General features: G+C 37.6%; 5 protein-coding genes across 5 annotated transcripts; 1 reads left to right on the plus strand and 4 right to left on the minus strand.

Moving 5' to 3' along the window:
- Positions 1-912: 912 nt before the first annotated feature.
- Positions 913-2208, plus strand: LOC101302877. Its single transcript, XM_004288906.1, has one exon. It carries the CDS (start codon positions 913-915, stop codon positions 2206-2208), a length of 1296 nt encoding a protein of 431 aa, XP_004288954.1.
- Positions 2209-2579: 371 nt separating this feature from the next.
- LOC101300382 (uncharacterized protein YfhR-like) lies at positions 2580-4799 on the minus strand. The gene is made up of 7 exons (XM_004287519.1): positions 4554-4799; positions 4222-4346; positions 3876-3958; positions 3576-3697; positions 3333-3485; positions 3048-3141; positions 2580-2935 (listed from the first exon to the last, which is right to left on the minus strand). Exons 1-7 carry the CDS (start codon positions 4576-4578, stop codon positions 2734-2736), a joined length of 804 nt encoding a protein of 267 aa, XP_004287567.1. The 5' UTR covers positions 4579-4799; the 3' UTR covers positions 2580-2733.
- A 1343-nt stretch (positions 4800-6142) lies between these two features.
- Positions 6143-9599, minus strand: LOC101300658. The gene is made up of 7 exons (XM_004287520.1): positions 9566-9599; positions 9235-9353; positions 8890-8972; positions 7752-7873; positions 7332-7496; positions 6781-6874; positions 6143-6696 (listed from the first exon to the last, which is right to left on the minus strand). The coding sequence occupies exons 1-7, from the start codon at positions 9588-9590 to the stop codon at positions 6495-6497; spliced, it is 810 nt and encodes a 269-aa protein (XP_004287568.1). The 5' UTR covers positions 9591-9599; the 3' UTR covers positions 6143-6494.
- A 1109-nt stretch (positions 9600-10708) lies between these two features.
- Positions 10709-13153, minus strand: LOC101300947. The gene is made up of 7 exons (XM_004287521.1): positions 12946-13153; positions 12734-12852; positions 12511-12593; positions 12195-12316; positions 11775-11939; positions 11229-11322; positions 10709-11144 (listed from the first exon to the last, which is right to left on the minus strand). The coding sequence occupies exons 1-7, from the start codon at positions 12968-12970 to the stop codon at positions 10943-10945; spliced, it is 810 nt and encodes a 269-aa protein (XP_004287569.1). The 5' UTR covers positions 12971-13153; the 3' UTR covers positions 10709-10942.
- A 355-nt stretch (positions 13154-13508) lies between these two features.
- Positions 13509-15973, minus strand: LOC101301234. The gene is made up of 7 exons (XM_004287522.1): positions 15757-15973; positions 15502-15620; positions 15250-15332; positions 15025-15146; positions 14725-14889; positions 14035-14122; positions 13509-13921 (listed from the first exon to the last, which is right to left on the minus strand). The coding sequence occupies exons 1-7, from the start codon at positions 15875-15877 to the stop codon at positions 13720-13722; spliced, it is 900 nt and encodes a 299-aa protein (XP_004287570.1). The 5' UTR covers positions 15878-15973; the 3' UTR covers positions 13509-13719.
- Positions 15974-20527: the final 4554 nt, after the last annotated feature.

Below are 20527 nucleotides of genomic sequence, written 5' to 3' on the forward strand. Positions count from 1 at the left end.
CCATGACTTTAGGGTCGGTTACTAGTTGTACTAGGTTTTACCATTATATAAACATCCTTAAACGTTAGTAGCCTCATCTATCATATTTTCTATAAGCATCCTTAAACATTAGTAGCCTCACCTATCATATTTTCGTTCAATACCTGTTAGCCCTCCATAAATCCTAGTTCCTACTGCGTCACTCGTATTCAGACCTGTAAATGGACCGGATTTGGAGCGGATCTACCTAGATCCGGATCCGGATTCGTAATAGAAATTTTGGATCCGGATCCGACCCGTTACCCGTCGGATCTTTGTTAGCTAAATCCAAATCCGGATCTGGCGGGTTAACGGATACCGGACCCGTTAATCCGATCCGTTTATGATTATAAATATTTTCAAATTTTAAATAATAATTTCTTAATTTTATCATAAATTTTCATAAAACACTAATAAAATATTATAACAAAATAAATGTTTACATCAAAAGTTGAATTACATGGCCAAAATACTTCTTAACAATAAACTAATATATTCAAAATACTAAATCTCCAATGTATTTAGCAAAGAGCATAAAAAAAAAACATAGGCATCGTAACCTTCAACTTAATCAAATGATCATACTTTAGACGTAATTTAGACGTTTAGGTTATCTAAATAATTATTATATTATTTAATATTTATCAATAATATTATATTTATAAAAATATTATTTAATTATTTTTAAATGGATCCGAGTCCTTAACGGATCGGATCAACCTCGATCCGTATCCGATCCGTTTAATAAACGGGTAAACGGATCCGGGTCCTTAACGGATCAACGGGTCTAATTTTCGATCCAAACCCGTTTAAAAACCACGGATCCGGAGCGGATCCGAATTAAGATCCGGTCCATTTACAGGTCTACTCGTATTATCAAGAGGATCGATTAACATGTCTGCTGTTGCCTTGAGCTGTAGTTCTAGTAACGATCTCGTTTCACCGGACTCGGTAGAATGGGCGGCAAGTCTTCCTTCAGATTTGATGTTTCTGATTCTCGATAAGTTGTTCGAGTCCACTGACCATGTTCGTTTTGCTGCCGTCTGCAAGAGATGGAATTCTGTTGCAAAAGACTCCTATAAACACTCGTCATCATCTCGTACACTGGTTCCCATGCTTATGATCCCTAAAAAAGAAGAAGAATCCAAAGAAGCAGCAATACTGTACAGTGTTTCTGAAAAGAAAGTCTACAACAACTTTCGGTTCCATATTCCCAGAAATTATCTTTATAGGACGATGACCGAGGGTGTTTATTCCGGCGCTGGCCAAGGTTGGCTGGCTAGAGGTGTTCGTAATCTGTCAGACGAGTTCAACAATTTTCCGAAGAATGATCCAAGTTTACGTATAACTCTCCTGAACCCTTTCAGATCACAACGGACGTCGTCCATTGCTCTCCCACTTTTTCCCTTACCTGAGAAAAAAGACTTGTACAAGTTCAAGGTTGTTTTGTCTGCTGATCCGACTTTGAATCCGGACAATTATGTGGTGATATTGTTATGCATGAGGAGTATGTATAGTTCGGAGCTTGCTTTCGTCACAGGAGGACGAAAGTATTGGACTCGGCCGGTTGGTGATGATTGGATGATCACTGATGCTATATTCTATAAAGGGCGAGTCTATGCCATTGCAAACCGAGGCACGCGATCTAAAGTGATAACATTCAATGGTAAAGGCTCTTCAGTGCAAGCAAGTTATACAGGCCAATGGCTACATGATCATGATGTTGGAACAGCCTATCTTGTTGAATCAACTGAGGGAGACTTGCTATGTGTTCGAAGACACGCTGAACCAAAAGCCTGCAGTACTACTGATGGTGGTAGATTGTGGGGGACGGAAAAATTTACTGTTTACAAGTTGACTTTGAACAACAGAAGTGGATCTGTTGTGAGCCTAGTTGAGGTAAAAAGTATCGGAGACAATGCACTGTTCTTAGGTAGCAACAGTCAATCAATGTCAGTCTTAGCTTCAAAGCATCCTGGGTGTCAACCGAATTGTATATACTACACCAACGATTTGGTAAGGCTAAATTGGTGGCTTCATGATGATATAGTAGTGCCGTTGGATACGGGGATTTTCAACATGGAAGACAAAACCATAGCGCAGCTTTGCCCTCAAATTTCTATGGAAGAGCACGGTAGCCCACTTTGGATTACACCAACATTTAGTGGTCTCTCTACCGATTCATCTTGAGTTTATGTTAGAATTTTATCTCCAATATATGTACGAGTGCGCTCTAATGTAAAGTTTCAAGCTGTGATTATATTAGTGATCACCTGCAACTCTATATGAATGGTTATTTCACATCTGTTCCCTTTTCCTTTTGACAGACCATGTTCCTGATTAAATTTGGTTATTTCTGTGATAAAAATGCAGAGTGAACTGCAGCAGTTTTAATTTTTGACTTGACTGATGCAGCTCATGTTTATGACAGGTCCTCAAATTTTGACTTGACTAATGCAGCATTTTGTGATGACTACATTTTGAGGAAAGCACTCCATTGATTCATGGGAAAATGATGTTTGGATCATAAAGTTCTTCACTTATTATTTCATGCACCAGATCATGGAAAGACAACAATTTCAACATCTTAGACAGAAAATAGATCTGGAAAAGAATTCAGTATCATAAGATAAGAAAGGTCAAAAATCTTAAGAAACACAGAAGCATGCACAACATAAAATGAATGCTGATGATTAGGCACAGAGTACCTGCTAGCTAGTTGGAAGTAGATTTGTCCTGCTGCAGAGCTGCCTTTATGAAGTCCGCAACAACTGTGTCTAACTCGGCTTGATGCGACGTGTAACAATGATCAGCTCCTTGTATAATATGTATTTTGTGGTTAGGTATGATCTTGGCAAACTCAAATGCATCTTCAACTGGAATGGACTCATCAGCAGATCCATGGACTATCAGCACCCTGTAGAACAGAATCCTCGATAAACTTGCTCATCCAGAAGATGCAATAAATGAAAAATAAAAGAGAGAAGGAAACATATATATAATCTAGAATTAGTTGATCAGTTGCTCACCGGCAATCTTTGTCAATTTTGAGGCATGATTCATGCATATCAGTGCTTAGCCGATCCATCAAGCTTTCCTCAGTCACCCGAAAATTTGCACTTCCTGCCAGCATAAGAGTTTGTCAATGTGTGAAAGGCCACATACACATTGACTCTGCCCCCTACTGGAAGCATGTAGTCTTTTGCATTCATCTTAAGCTACAAATTTTGACTTGCAGATCACAGGACAGCTATAAGTAGTATTATTTTCTAGACCTCTTTGTCTACCACACATAACTATGAATAGCATATTACCAATATCAATGAATCCATCCTTTTTTATCTTCTCCATAAAGTCTTTCCCAAGAAGTTTCTCAATGCCTTTCTTTGGGTCATAGCGTGCAGAAGCTTCAACAACCGTAGGAATGTCATGATACTTTGAAGCATAGAGGAGGACATCACCGGCTCCTGAGTAACATCGTGTAGCATACAGTATTCTCAATATCGTTACATCCAAAATCAGTACTTATGGATCTACCAAGTACCAAAGATACGCACCTTTACTGTGCCCGAAAATTGCACTTACTACATGGTTTGATCCGGAGAAGTGTTGGATTACAGCATGCAAGTCATCAGCTTCTCTCCTCATGTGACCAAACTGAAAGGTGCCTTCACTCTCTCTGAAAACCAAAAACACAACTCAATCAGCAAAATTGTATTTCTTAGATGTGATATATCCGAGTCATAACATGTTTTCTGATCCTACTATGAGATTGATCAAAGAGGTGCACACAGTTGAATTATCACAAAACCATTTAAGTTCAAGAAGTTTATATGAATTAAACACAGCTAACTTACCCATTTCCAGCAAAATCAAAACGGAAGGAACTAATTCCTTCCTTTTCCAACGCAACAGCAAGGTTCTCAATAATAAAATGGTCCTGGAAAATCAAGAGACATAAGCTACAAAAGTTTACACACAAAGAATGAATGAGGTACTACATTATAGTTTACATGCAAAATTGTTTCATCAATTTTGTGTATGTAGTGTCAAATTTCATGAAAGAAAACAACTTTGCACTGTGAGTCTGTGATTAAAAAAAATATGTGACGAAACAACTCAACTGAGTCAAATCATTTACTCATTCCTAATAACTCTGGAAAAATTACGCTTTAGAAAGACAAAGCAATCACAAAAACCAACCTTTGAGGCTCTAGCTCCATGGCACAATATCACAATCTCCCTTGAACCAGTCTCATGTAATAAGCCAACCAGCTTTTCACCATGTTTGTTGGTCACAAGGACTTTCTGCTTCTGGCTCACTGAAACTATCCAGTTCACAAAACCACCATTTAAGTTTTCTCAAAAAAATTGCTATCTTGGTGAGAGTGATCTAGATTCTAGCCACACGGATAAAAAGTTCATAGTTTCAGTTCTTCAGATATCTTATTTTTTATGCAAACTGAAATACGCACAGACGTGTTTTTATACAATGTCAAATTGCTAAAATATGAATGACATAATGAAATTCTTACCTAGCATCTGTGCAGCCTCTGCCATGTTATTCCAAGAATCACTTGGTGAAGGGAAAGGAATCAGCAACAAAGATAGGTAAAGAATTTGAGAGCAGCAAGAAGGCAAATGGAAACTACCAGTCTTTGCTTCTCTTCACAGCTGAGTTTGGGTAACCCAAGTTAGTACCGAACCTTTTATATATAAGCTATAGCCAGCTGCAGACATAATGATTGAAGTAAGAAAATTTGTTGTTCAACACGTGGGACAAGCATGAATCAAATTATTGCCAAATGTATGTATTGGAGGAGAGATTGGAGGAATATTGGAGGTACAGCTGTGGTATGCAAGAATGGTTGTATTTGAAGGATATATGGGTGTTGTGGTCTTCTAGATCTGAGGATACATGGCTGTTGTGGTCTCCTTCCAGGCTTACCGTTTACTATTTATACGTTACATGTACACTTTACGTTACTTGTATATTAGAGTTGTTGTGTAAGAGATTAGTTCAAATGTATATTAGAGTTGTTGTGTAAGAGATTAGTTCAGTTTAGTTTAAGTTGACTTTAGAGGTGTGAGATTGTGTAAGTGTGTGACAGCTACTTATGGGTTGTATACAACTGCTGGTCTCCTCTTTTGCAGCAGCATGGTGACTGCTGCTGGTCTCCTAAAGCAACATGGTGTTTTTAGTCTTAGTGTCGTAGCTATGCTACCTTGTTACTTTAAGTTAGTCTTGTGTGTAAGAGATACGGGTGATGAAGTGTGTTTCTCATCCAACTTCTTCTATTTATAGTTTAGGTTTGTAACCTTATTACTTACCAAGAACAAATATCAGAAAATTTATGCAAGCTTTGCCTTCAGTTTTTTCACAGTATGAGCTTGATATTTCATACAAAATAGACCAGTGGAGATGAGGGGTTCAGACCCAGGTCGTGAATTGACTATTTACATGAGATGCATGCACAGATTATTCTAAGAAATATCAGATATGGCAAAGCTAACTAGTCCCATTTCTGCTGTGGGTGAAGGGAACTTACACAGCAAAAGTGTTAAATGGGAAGATCACAAAGCTAACTAGCCTTGAAAGGCAAGGCGATGGAAGTATCTAATGCTATGCATCAAGTATACAGCTCATCTTAGTTATATAAGCTTCTTTTGGAATGTCTCCAGTTTCAGAGTTATTTCTGGCAAGGTTTCACTATAAAAGTTCTTAATTTGGCTGGTCTTTCTCATATAAATAATATCTGCTAAGAGTTTCTCTTTGAACATTTTGATCCTGCTATTTTATGCCAGTATGGCAGACGTATAGCTCATCAGAACATCAGCATTTGCACAAGGATAAGCTCAACGAAGAAGCTGTGCAAGACCAAGATGGCATTTGCATAACTAAGTAAACTTGCCCAGGAAGAAATTGTTGAAATGTCATGTCGAAGATTTAACAACAAACCAGACTCACTAGTATGAGTGCCATGATGCGGAAGGCAATCATAGAGCAGAGGAGGTAGCTGCAATAGCTTGGATAATAGGCTGGTCGCCGATGGTTTACAGCATTGTATGTTAAAATGAAGTTTGCACCTTTTCCAGTGAGGAAACTAATCAAGCATTTAGAGTTGCAAAACGATGTCACATGTGGACAGAATAAAGTTCACAACAAAGCAACAACCATCACTGAACAACTTTCGAGTTAACTTACTGGTTTGCATCCTCAAGTTCTCGAATATTGCATGAAACAGATCATGGCAACGAAATGGAAAATAATTTTCTTCACAGACAAATATGTAACAGCTGAACCCCCAGACAAATTTTCTCCGAACCAACATGATAAGATACGGGTGTTACTAATAAGCAGACTTATGGCAATGCATATGTGTGCATCCCACAACATCAAGCTCATGGAACCCCCAGGCACCCAATTTTCAACAGGTAAAACTTCAGGAATTTATATTCTGCTTGGCATAGAGTACCTAGTTGGAAGTTGCCTCGTCCTGCTGCAGAACTGTCTTTATGTAGTCCACCACAACCGAAGCTAACTCAGCTTGATGCGAGGTGTAACTATGATTAGCTCCTCGCACAATATGTAATTTGTGGTTAGGTATTATCTTGGAGAACTCCACTGCATCATCCACAGGGACGATCTCATCATCAGATCCATGGACCGTCAACACCCTGTACGTACAATAAACTTGGTCATGCATAAACTCACGAAGACAAACCAATAAAAGAAGACAGGTTTGATTACAATTTTCTTACTGGCATTCTTTGCCAATCTGAAGGCATGCTTCATGCATATCAGTACTAAGGTGATCCATCAAACTTTCTTCAGTCATACGAAAAGCAACACCTCCTACAAGCAGTCAAACAGAGAATCTAATTGATGAGTGCCACCATACACATTGCTCCTTTTTGTGTGTATGTATATATGGATGTGGATGATAGTCTTTTGTCTGTCATGGTTCAAATTTTGACTCGTAATTCATAACTCTAATAATCAATAGTATTGCTAAGGCATGCTATAGTCTTCTATCTAAGACCAGTGATCACTATAGTATGAATACAAAGGGATAAAATCAGGGTAAGCTGGCTCGTCGTCATTGGTTGACAAGTGATCACAGTGATATACTCAAGAAGCATATGAATTCTTAGACATGCTTAGCATTGTGGATGATTTTTGTGTCCACAAACTAACTGAAGACAAACCACAGTAACTGAAAGGTTTATATCAATATACTTCTCCATTCCGGCCATCTCTAGTCTTAGATATGAATGTCTTGAAACACAAGGCATGAAGAATTAGAAGTTACCTGTGTTATTCTTGATATCAACGAAGCCTTCCTTCTTGATCAATTCCATAAAGTCTTTCCCCAAGCGTTCTGCAATGCCTTTCTTCAGATCATAACGTCCAGAAACATTGACAACAGTACGGATGTCATGATACTTGGAAGCATACAGAAGCACTACATCACCTCCTGTAACATTTTATACCAAATTTCTTAACACATACTACAGAAATACCGTGTTTTTATATGGTGGTTATACCCAATATCAACAGCAATTGATCTATCAACAATAACTTTGGTGACAACTAAGCTGCTAAGACAATACAGACCTAAAGTTAACGTATTGTCTAGACAATGAGTAGTATTCCAAACTTTCTATTAGTGATTTCCTCTATTCTGAATCGAAAGATTTCACATATTGATAATGGGAACCAACCAATGCACCTTTGCTGTGCCCCAAAATTACACTTGCAACACGGCTTGTCCCTGAGAAGTGTTCAACTACAGAATGTAAGTCATCAGCTTCTTTCCTATAGTTACCATGCTCAAAGATGCCTTCACTTTCCCTGCAAAACGAAATTAACACAGCTAAATCAACATGAATGTAACATAAAGATCTGAATTTACCAACGCTGTTCTTCATCAGAAGATTGCCAACTAAATTCGGGGCCTCACTTACAGCTTCAAGAGTTCCATAAACACAACTTAGTTTCTTCACAGAACCTAATAAATTCAAGAGTTTAAACTTATTAGCACTCACCCATTTCCAGAAAAATCAAACCGAAAGGAACTAATTCCTTCATTTTCCAATGCAACAGCAAGGTTCACCATAATAGGGTATTCCTGGAAATCAAGAAAGACATGCCGTCACATTACCCTAATCAAGTGATATATCCAAAAATATAAATTTCATGATAGAATATTAGCATAGTCATATACTACAGAGATATACCAAAAATTTTAAAAACTATATTTGAAATCTGAAGAAAAGACCAACCTTGGTGGCTGTAAAACCATGGCATAGGATTACAATATCCCCAGAACCAGTGTCATGTAATAAGCCCACAAGCTTTTCACCATGTTTGTTGGTTACAATGATTTTCTCCTGCTGGCTCACTGAAACAGTTCACAATCTCTCAGCACTTTGCACACAAATAACAAAGATTCATACTTCACTATAAAGGAAACATATATGAAGAAATTGATTACCTGGGTTTTGAGCAGCCTCTGCCATTTACTTCAAGAGCCTCACTTTTGGGTGCGATTCTGGTGAAGATCGTAGATTTTTGGTGAACAGAAGCTATATGGAAGTTGAAGAATTTCAGAGCAGGAGTACTCAATGAAGCTTACAAGTTACAACTTACAAGTATAATCACAAAAGATAAACCGTCTTCAGTCTTCAGTTCACTAAAGTTTGGTCAAAAGACAAACAGTTTTAGGCCTTTTGGTCAACCAATATTCGTCGGCAAAAACCTTTCTTAAGATGCCCATCAATTGCCCATCAAAGAGGTGCACACAGTTGAATTATCACAAAACCTTCCAAGTTCAAGAAGTTTATAGGAATTAAACACAGCTAACTTACCCATTTCCAGAAAAATCAAAACGGAAGGAACTAATTCCTTCCTTTTCCAACGCAACAGCAAGGTTCTCAATAATAAAATGGTCCTGGAAAATCAAGAGACATAAGCTCAAAAGTATACACACAAAGAATGAATGAGGTACTACATTATAGTTTACACGCAAAGTTGTTTCATCAATTTTGTGTATGTAGTGTCAAATTTCATGATAGAAAACAACTTTGCACTGTGAGTCTGTGATTAAAAAAATATGTGAGGAAACAACTCAACTGAGTCAAATCATTAACACATTCCTAATAACTCTGGAAAAATTACGCTTTAGAAAGACAAAAGCAATCACAAAAACCAACCTTTGAGGCTCTAGCTCCATGGCACAATATCACAATCTCTCTTGAACCGTTCTCATGTAATAAGCCGACCAGCTTTTCACCATGTTTGTTGGTCACAAGGACTTTCTGCTTCTGGCTCACTGAAACAGTCCAGTTCACAAAACCACCAATTTAGTTTTCTCAAAAAAATTGCTAACTTGGTGAGAGTGATCTAGATTCTAGCCACAGATAAAAAAGTTCATAGTTTCAGTTCTTCAGATTTCTTATTTTTTATGCAAATTGAAATACGCACAGATGTGTTTTTATACAATGTCAAATTGCTAAAATATGAATGACATGATGAAATTCTTACCTAGCATCTGTGCAGCCTCTGCCATGTTATTCCAAGAATCACTTGGTGAAGGGAAAGGAATCAGCAACAGAGATAGGTAAAGAATTTGAGAGCAGCAAGAAGGCAAACGGAAACTACCAGTCTTTGCTTCTCTTCACAGCTGAGTTTGGGTAACCCAAGTTAGTACCGAACCTTTTATATATAAGCTATAGCCAGCTGCAGACATAATGATTGAAGATAATTTGTTGTTCAACACGTGGACAAGCATGAATCAAATTATTGCCAAATGTATGAGCTTGATATTTCATATAAAATAGACTACTGGAGATGAGGGGTTCAGACCCAGGTCGTGAATTGACTATTTACATGAGATGCATGCACAGATTATTCTAAGAAATATCAGAAATGGCAAAGCTAACTAGTCCCATTTCCTGTGGGTGAAGGGAACTTTGACAGCGGAAGAGTTAAATGGGAAGATCACAAAGCTAACTAGCCTCGAAAGGCAAGGCGATGGAAGTATCTAATGCTATGCATTAAGTTTACAGCTCATCTTAGTTATATAAGCTTCTTTTGGAATGTCTTCAGTTTTAGAGTTATTTCTGGCAAGGTTTCACTATAAAAGTTCTAAATTTGGCTGGTCTTTCTCATATAAATAATATGATAATATCTGCTAAGAGTTTCTCTTTGAACATTTTGATCCTACTATTTTATGCTAGTATGGCAGACGGATAGCTCATCAGCACATCAGCACATCTGCATTTGCACAAGGATAAGCTCAACGAAGAAGCTGTGCAAGACCAAGATGGCATTTGCATAACCAAGTAAACTTGCCCAGGAAGAAATTGTTGAAATGTCATGTCGAAGATTTAACTACAAACCAGACTCACTAGTACGAGTGCCAGATGCGGAAGGCAATTATAGAGCAGAGGAGGTAGCTGCAATAGCTTGGATAATAGGCTGGTCGCCGATGGTTTACAGCATTGTATGTTAAAATGAAGTTTGCACTTTTTCCAGTGAGGAAACTAATCAAGCATTTAGAGTTGCAAAACGATGTCGCATATGGACAGAATAAAGTTCACAACAATGCAACAACCATCACTGAACAACTGTTGAGTTAACTTACTGGTTTGCATCCTCAAGTTCTCGAATATTGCATGAAACAGATCATGGCAACGAAATGGAAAAATAACTTTCTTGACAGACAAAAATGTGACAGCTGAACCCCCAGACAATTTTTTCCGAATCAACATGATAAGATACGGGTGTTACTAATGAGCACAGACTTATGGCAATACATATATGTGTGCATCCAACAACATCAAGCTCATGGAACCCCCAGGCACCCAATTTTCAACAGGTAAAACTTCAGGAATTTATATTCTGCTTGGCATAGAGTACCTAGTTGGAAGTTGCCTTGTCCTGCTGCAGAACTGTCTTTATGTAGTCCACCACAACTGAAGCTAACTCAGCCTGATGCGAGGTGTAACAATGATTAGCTCCTCGCACAATATGTAATTTGTGGTTAGGTATTATCTTGGAGAACTCCACTGCATCATCCACAGGGATGACCTCATCATCAGATCCATGGACCGTCAACACCCTGTACGTACAATAAACTTGGTCATGCATAAACTCATGAAGACAAACCAATAAAAGAAGACAGGTTTGATTACAATTTTCTTACTGGCATTCTTTGCCAATCTGAAGGCATGCTTCATGCATATCAGTACTAAGGCGATCCATCAAACTTTCTTCAGTCACATGAAAAGCAACACCTCCTACAAGCAGCCAAGCAGATAATCCAATTAATGAGTGCCACATACACATTGCTCCTTTTTGTGTGTATGTATGTATGTGGATGATAGTCTTTTGTCTGTCATGGTTCAAATTCTGACTCGCAATTCATGACTCTAATAATCAATAGTATTGCTAAGGCATGCTATAGTCTTCTATCTAAGACCAGTGATCACTATAGTATGAATACAAAGGAATAAAATCAGGGTAAGCTGGCTCATCATCATTGGTTGACAAGTGATCACAGTGATATACTCAAGAAGCATATGAATTCTTAGACATGCTTAGCATTGTGGATGATTTTTGTGTCCACAAACTAACTGAAGACAAACCACAGTAACTGAAAGGTTTATATCAATATACTTCTCCATTCCGGCCATCTCTAGTCTTAGATATGAATGCCTGGAAACACAAGGCATGAAGAATTAGAAGTTACCTGTGTTATTTTTGATATCAAGGAAGCCTTCCTTCTTGATCAATTCCATAAAGTCTTTCCCCAAGCGTTCTGCAATGCCTTTCTTCAGATCATAACGTCCAGAAACATTGACAACAGTACGGATGTCATGATACTTGGAAGCATACAGAAGCACTACATCACCTCCTGTAACATTTTATAGCAAATTTCTTAACACATGCTACAGAAATACTGTGTTTTTATATGGTGGTTATACCCAATATCAACAGCAACTGATCTATCAACAATAACTTTGGTGACAACTAAGCTGCTAAGACCATATAGACCTAAAGTTAACGTATTGTCCAGACAATGAGTAGTATTCCAAACTTTCTATTAGTGATTTCCTCTATTCTGAATCGAAAGATTTCACATATTGATAATGGGAACCAACCAACGCACCTTTGCTGTGCCCCAAAATTACACTTGCAACACGGCTTTTCCCTAAAAAGTGTTCAACTACAGAATGTAAGTCATCAGCTTCTTTCCTATAGTTACCATACTCAAAGATGCCTTCACTTTCCCTGCAAACCCAAATTAACACAGCTAAATCAACATGAATGTAACATAAAGATCTGAATTTACCAAGGCTGTTCTTCATCAGAAGATTGCCAACTAAATTCGGGGCCTCACTTACAGCTTCAAGAGTTCCGTAAACACAACTTAGTTTCTTCACAGAACCTAAAAAATTCAAGAGTTTAAACTTATTAGCACTCACCCATTTCCAGAAAAATCAAACCGAAAGGAACTAATTCCTTCATTTTCCAATGCAACGGCAAGGTTCACCATAATAGGGTCTTCCTGGAAATCAAGAAAGATATGATGTCACATTACCCTAATCAAGTGATATATCCAAAAATCTAAATTTCATGGTTATTTTTGGTTTTTTAAATAACCAAAAATTTAAACAACAATATTTGAAATCTGAAGAAAAGACCAACCTTGGTGGCTGTAAAACCATGGCATAGGATTACAATATCCCCAGAACCAGTGTCATGTAATAAGCCCACAAGCTTTTCACCATGTTTGTTGGTTACAATGATTTTCTCCTGCTGGGTCACTGAAACAGTTCACAATCTCTCAGCACTTTGCACACAAATAACAAAGATTCATACTTCACTATAAAGGAAACATATATGAAGAAATTGATTACCTGGGTTTTGAGCAGCCTCTGCCATTTACTTCAAGATCCTCTCTTTTGGGTGCGATTCTGGTGAATATCGTAGATTTTTGGTGAACAGATGCTATATGGAAGTTGAAGAATTTCAGAGCAGGAGTACTCAATGAAGCTTACAAGTTACAAGTATAACAACTCAAGATAAAGTGATAAACTGTCTTTGCTTCCAGAGCTCAGTCTTCTTCAGTTCACTAAAGTTTGGTCAAACAGTTTTGGGCCTTTTGGCCGACCAATATTCGTCGGCAAAAACCTTTCTTAAGATGCCCATCAATTGTTTTATTTATTTTTATTTTTTTCTGAGAGATGAGCAATGACAACAAGTACCTAATATTTGTATTTAGAATTGTTAAGCTGGGAGCATTATTGCAATCAATCTTGATGAATCTGAAGAAAAATGACTAGATTGACAAAGCTACAAGAATTTTTTTTTTTTTTTTTTTTAAATGGTTCCATACAGAAATGTATCAAGTTTACAGGACAACCCCTATACATGTATAACATTGATTGGCATACACAATAGAGAGGGGAGTATAATTCCTCTAAGAATTGAACCATAATTGAGGTCATTAAGTATCTTGTTTCTACGGCACAGCACCAAGTCGGCCAAGGAAGGTTGTCGGCAGTTATGAACGTGGAGGTGAGTCCAACAATAGTTGATATGAAAAACTGTAATGAACAACTTTGTTAAAACTTCAGGGGAAAGAATCAACCACCAGGCAAATTGTACACTGATTGGTATAGCAGGACCAGCTAGGAAGTAGGCTGCTTGTCCTGCTGCAGTGATGTCTTTATGAAGTCCACAACAACTGATGCTAACTCGGCTTGATGTGAGCTGTAGTTATGGTTAGCTCCCTCTACGATATGTAATTTGTGGTTAGGTATAATCTTCGCAAACTCTAACGCATCTTCAATAGCAATGACTTCATCAGCAGACCCGTGGACAGTTAACACCCTGTATAATTATCACCGAGAACTTGGTCATGCACAAGTGCAAAAAAAGGGAAACAAGCAGGAGGGAAAAGGAAAATGTTGAACACAAGATGAATTTTGCTATAGTTTGCTTACCGACAATCTTTGTCAATCTGAAGGCACGCTTCATGCATATCTGTACTTAGGCGATCCATCAAACTTTCCTCGGTCACACGATAACTTCCTGCAAGCATAATATCCATTAGCTGTGTGAAAGGCCAGCATATCACCTTGCGTATGTGCGTACGTCTGAGAGAAATTGCATATATCATTTACTATTCAAGGTAAAGCAGCCAGACTTCAAGAATATCTCACATTCACTCTGACAGGTTAGTTTATCTCTAGGTTAGCAAAAGCATCTACTCTTCAGGCATTGTCTTATCAGTCACTCTGCCTAGTAAGATGTCAAAAGCATAGATAGTCTTTTGATTCACAAGTTGCAACTATAAACAATATTGATATTAAATACATAATTCTTTCCCGAATTCAAAATACAGGCATGTTGGTCCTTCAACATTATCAATGGAACCACAATTCGTCAAAAATTGATGAAGGGAAGGAAACATGAAAGCAACTATGGTACAAATAGTCAGATAGTATAGGCCAAGGTAGCACTCTAGAACCTTGGATCTGTTTTATAAAGTAACAATGCAGATAACATTGTACTGATTCCAGAAAGCAAATGAATACAAACTATAAAACAGTTGAAATATTTATTTAGGCTATTTCTACCCTACCAAAGGAGTTTTTGGAGATCACCGCACATAAAGTAGATTAGCAAATTACCTCTCTTATCCTGAACATCAAAGAATCCTTCCTTCTTGATTGTTTCCATAAAGTCTTCTCCAAACCGTTCTTTAACGCCTCTCTTCATATCATAACGCCCAGAAACATTGACAACAGTAGGAATGTCATGATACTTGGAAGCATATAGGAGTACAACATCGCCTCCTGCAGCAGCATTTTCAGCAATGATTTTGGCATAAGATAAACAAGTACCATGTACTAAAAGCAAACTGTTGGTAGTCTAAAATGAGTTTCACTAAGAGCGAATTTTCACAAGAATTTCAGAGCAATCAAACACACCTTTACTGTGCCCAAGAATTGCACTTGGAACACGATTTTCCCCAGAGAAGTGTTGGACTACAGCATGCAAGTCGTCGGCCTCTCTACGATAGTGACCATACTGAAATATACCTTCACTTTCCCTGAAAACAAAAATACCAAAGCTAAATCAACACCATCACAATGTCTGCACTGAAACCGTTCATAAAACCTATAAAACTCAGAAACCAAGATTCACAGCCTTACCCATTTCCAGCAAAGTCAAAACGAAACGAACTAATTCCTTCATTCTCCAATGCAACAGCAATGTTGGCAATACTCTTCGTTTCCTGGAAATCAAAGAGAGAGCCTATAAAACTTATCTGATTATGTAATCTACCCAGCATTATAGAATTCTAATAACCAATCAAATTTTCATAGTCATTCTCCTAATCAATGAAGCTGTAACTCCAATCTCAAAAGAAACAAGCACATTTCATATATATCACAAAGGCTAACCTTGGAGGATCGAAAACCGTGACATAAGATTACAATCTCCCCAGAACCTGTGTCATGTAATAAGCCAACAAGTTTCTCACCGTGTTTGTTGGGTACGATGATTTTCAGTTGCTGCTTCACTGCAATTAACAAACAAACAACGTTTGTAACTAAAAGTTCATAGTTTCAGTGCTCTAAGATTGATTCTTTCATCATTTCATTTCAATAAGAAAAGATTGATTCTTGAATCAGATAGATGATATGAGATTTTCTTACCTGGGTTTTCGGAAGTCTGGGACATTCTGACGATTCGTTTTGGGCTGCGATTGTGGTGAAGAGTGAGTTTTGGCGATGGGAACTTTGGGGAAGTTAAAGAATAAGAATTTGAGAGCAGCATTAAATTAAATGGAAAACTAGAGACAGGTGGATTGACTGACTGACTGACTTAAAGGTTATGGCTTTGCTTCTGTTTTGCTCTGCAACACAGTTTACTGAGGCTTCTCTCTTAAAGTCTCTTGCTTGCAATTGGCCAGAGACCAGAGTAGTGTGTTACAAATTGAGCCCTACAGTTTGCAGGATTCTCAACGTTGACAAGTCCGTTTTACCCCCACGATCTAAGGGCAAGGGAATCGCGAAAATTTTCCTAAAAAAAGAGTGTCATGGATTCCTGATGTTCTGAACCCTAGATTAAGTAGATTTGCAAACTTAATTGATATTACTTCATCAAACTTACTTCAATACTTCAAGTTTTCAACATATATATCATAGCTTTGTCTATAAAAAAAACTAAAAGTTTCTCGCATAAGAGGAAAGTGAAGTTCTATTACTGTAAAACGTGAAGAAACACTCACAACAACAATATGGAGCAAATGACCTAGTGTGACCTTTAGAAGTGTTGCATTCTTCTTTATGTGTGGCAAGTGTGGGTATCAGTGAACATGAGAGGAAAATTGCCACATAAGTGTGGATTGCAACGTGTCAACGCCTCTAAATGCTAGGTGTTGCATTCTTCTCCATTTTATTTTGTTGGTGTGACTTGAGCCTTCGATCACTGAAACAGAGACAATCTCACAGTCTAGCTAGCTAAGAACACATGTGTACAGCTTTAGAGGCCACAAAGGATAATTATATTGAGTAAACCATGATCAGCAAACGAAACCATAAATTACGAATTACATTATTTTTCAAGAACTTAAAGCGAAGCGACACTGTAAGCTTGCTTCGTTTACATGCTCTATTGGATAAGAACGACATGTTCTGTCTCAAAAGCAAGACGGTTACGCTGCACCCTTTGTTGGCTGTTTCCCTTCATTCTCATGTCAAGTTGTTGCATAAATTCTTCTGCTAGCTCTTCTATATCACCTAAACTTCCGGCTTCCTTTGGCGGAATGTTCTTCACCGTCAGCATGATCGACACCTTCATATTACGGCAGAGAGTCTTATCCATGGCCCCGCACTTTTCACATTGTTCTTCCGATTGAGGAGCAAAGCTCTTTCTAGGTTTCCGACGGTCAGAAGGATGAGCAGCATTCTTCTTACGCTTTGGTGCTTTTGGGTTAGGATCATGAGGAGACGAGTAGTCTATGTCCATTGGTTTTCTCTTAATGGAAACACTAGGAACATGAGGAGGAGTGTGGACAAAATCCATGATCGTGGGAACAATATCTTTGCTTTGTAAGAGAACCGTTTCTTCTTGTACTTGAGTAGTGGTGCTGCTACAGCAGGAGACTACGTTATTGTTTAACGAACATGGAGTAGTACTAATAGCGAGTCGACTCGGTGTTGTTGAGCGTTCCTCTTCGTCATCTTCTTTTGATGATGGAAACAGATCGAGGGTTACCACACTAGGGTTTCTTTGCTCCTGATTCAAGTCCACGAAATCGACAATGTCTGTTGGCTCATCATTCAAGTCCGGAAACAGATCAAGAGATGTCACAGTACTGCTAGGGTTTCTTGGTTCGTCATTCAAGTCTGAGAGAAGAAGAGAATCCACACTAGAGCTTCTTGGTCGATCATCCGAATCCGTGAGAAGAGCAAGAGGTGCCAGCTTCTCTCTTGGTTGAACATTCAAGTCCGGGACGTCTAGAAGTACAAAATCAAGAGGATTACTGCTTTTAAGTTCCGACGACGAGCTTTTCTCTTCCATTCTTGAAACGAGTTAGAGGATCGGAGGGAGAAATTAATCAACATGCAAGTAGAGACTGTTTTCTTGATTTCTGGATTATATATAGAAGCTAGCGTTGAGATTGGTTTGTCTTTGGCTTGGAAGTAGGAAAGCTATTTCTGCTAGGAAAATTTTAAGTACGTGAAAGTTACTGAGAACTAAACTTACCTAAACTGGAACTGGAAGAGAAAGAAAAGGTAAGTCCTATTAATTGATCTGCCTAATTTTACTAATTCGATCAGATTCAGTTTCATGATAATTACTTATGCAAATGGGAATGTTTTGGTAGTGGTTCAACATATATGTTGGGCTAACAATGAGCTGAGTTAGAAGAACTAGCCTTGTTTAATTTCTCTTGAAGTCAAGCAATGCTCCCCAAACTCTAGCTAGTTAAGTTTAATTTTTAGGTGTGTCCACGTACGTTTGATTGGCTAATTGAGACTATTTACCCTAAAAGATGCTCTAACAAAAGGATGTACCAAAAGTTCATATCAATATTGCTTTGGAAATAAACAATCATAAGAATCCAAGAGGGAACGAACAAGCATTGATGCTAGGTAGTCGTGATGAATGTGTGAAACCAATACGCCTAATCCTTGTTAGTAATTAAAAAAAAAAAAAAAAAAAAAAAACAAGAAACGAAACAATTAATCGTAACGATGTAATTTCAGTTCAGACTGGATTTAGACAGTGAAAGAGAGATTTGACACACAGAAAATATATACCAGTTCTAAACTTCTAATGATGAAGGACCTTAAGAGATAGGATTAATATACCAATATTTTCGATTGAGACTAGTATATATATACCAATTGGTGGCTATGCTTCTCTTACAAATCGTCCGTCTGAGAATTCACCAACGACAATATGCCTAGCTGGGTCAAGCATTTGACCCCGCCCACCTGAAACGAGGGTAGTTGGAGACTTGGAACTACTGGGTTTTATTTTTCATGGGTGGTCCTCTAATTGAGTTATTTTCTTCGGAATACTTGTCCTGAAATCTTCAGAACTATTCAATATATATAGGTATAAATTATGAGATTTATATGATGTTCACATTCAATATATATAGGTATAAATTATGAGATTTTTATATGATGTTCACATTCAATATATATAGGTATAAATTATGAGATTTCTATGATGTTCACACTGTCACTATGTGATCCCGGATTATCGATCTATTCACCAATTTTTAGATTTATATCAAGAAACCAATTGTAGACCCAAGAAAGAAACAAGAATTGAAATTTGTTTAGTTTTTGTGGTTTGAAGTCGACATATATTCGATCAGTTATTGTGGTTTTATATATTTTAATTTGAATGGTCCTTAAAGTCATGATTTTTCATCCAAATAGTATTTTCGTCAATTTTTTCTGTTGGAATACTGATGTAGTCGTTAAAGACATTGTAATTTTTAACGGCCACATCAGCAATTTAATTAAGAAAATTGACGGAATGACCATTTAGATGAAAAATCATGACTTTAAGGATCATTCAGATTAAAATAAAACCACAATAACTGGACATATATCGACTTCAAACCACAAGGACTATACAATATTTTACCCAATAAACAAACTGTAATTAAGTATTTCAAGCTCAGCTCTCATAATTCTCTCTAAGTAACACAAATTAATTTATACATACTCATCTTGCCTCTTCTCGTTCTTTACAACAAGAAGCTAATTATAAGCCCTAGCTAGCTATCAACTTTGTACGCTTAATTAATTTACGTTTGATAACATAGTCATTACCTTCTTTCTCACCTAAACCCTAAACAACTCTAATAACTAAAGCAAAATCTAAGTTTGCGATTATATATATTACAGTCCAACCTTAACTGTAGCCAAAATAGGATGTCTCTTGATAACCAGCAGTGTCCTTGCGGCAGCTCGGACTTGTCAAATTTTTCTAGAGTGAAAGACTTGTACATATGAAAAGGACATATACATATATATATGATAGTGTGAATGTAAGAGTAGTCATGCAGACAGACCTTGTAGCAAGATAGATACTCTCATCTAGCGCGCTCACTCTTAAGTTTCCAACTGCTACTTGAATCTAGCTATATCAAAGAGAAGCTTCTATAAGCCAGATCATTTGAACACAAAGCCAATGTACCCCCTAGCTAGCCTTTGCATCGAAGAATGGATATTGATACCACTTTGGATGAAAATGTGTAGCGGCAACGGTCATTATATATCGTGTTAACAATTGAAAGAAAAATTTTAGTTAGAAGCGTGCATTTATTTTATTTTATTAACGGTAACTATTTAGTCATGATCTCATACCAAAACGAATAAACTCCTAACTAAACATGCATAACGTGATTGTTAGTCATCATGTATATTCTTGTTATCAGAAAGACTAAAAGGAAATTGATAGGTAAATGCGAGATCATATATGTTGGCAGCTAGATAAAGACATGGTAATTTTACCATGTGGGAAATGGAATAAGAAACATATAAGATGGAAAGAGCAGAAGTGCCTACGTGGGAATCGAAGGAGGAGAAAATTATAGAAAGCCAGAAAGGGACAGTATCGTCTGCCTTCCTCCCTTGACCCTTTTCAAATCTATCAAAGAATACAACCCTAGCTAGTGGCCATGGATGCAGATTATTCAATCTGGGTCTGGGGGTGGACTTTGACCACTACTTTTCTGTGTTTTCAAATCTCATACAACTGAGCATATATACTACTAGTTCCAAAATTTGATTGCTATCCCCCTTCTTGCCTGGCTGCTTTTCATATTTTCTCCCTCCCTCTCTCTCGCTTTGCTTAATTACTACATTGCCAATACTTTTCCAGTTCGAATTCTCATCTACTACCACTTTTTTCCCAGTCATATATCTCACTAAACAAACCATCTCTCTCTCTCTC

Source organism: Fragaria vesca, linkage group LG1, assembly GCF_000184155.1.
Source record: "Fragaria vesca subsp. vesca linkage group LG1, FraVesHawaii_1.0, whole genome shotgun sequence".
Taxonomy (NCBI): Eukaryota; Viridiplantae; Streptophyta; class Magnoliopsida; order Rosales; family Rosaceae; genus Fragaria; species Fragaria vesca.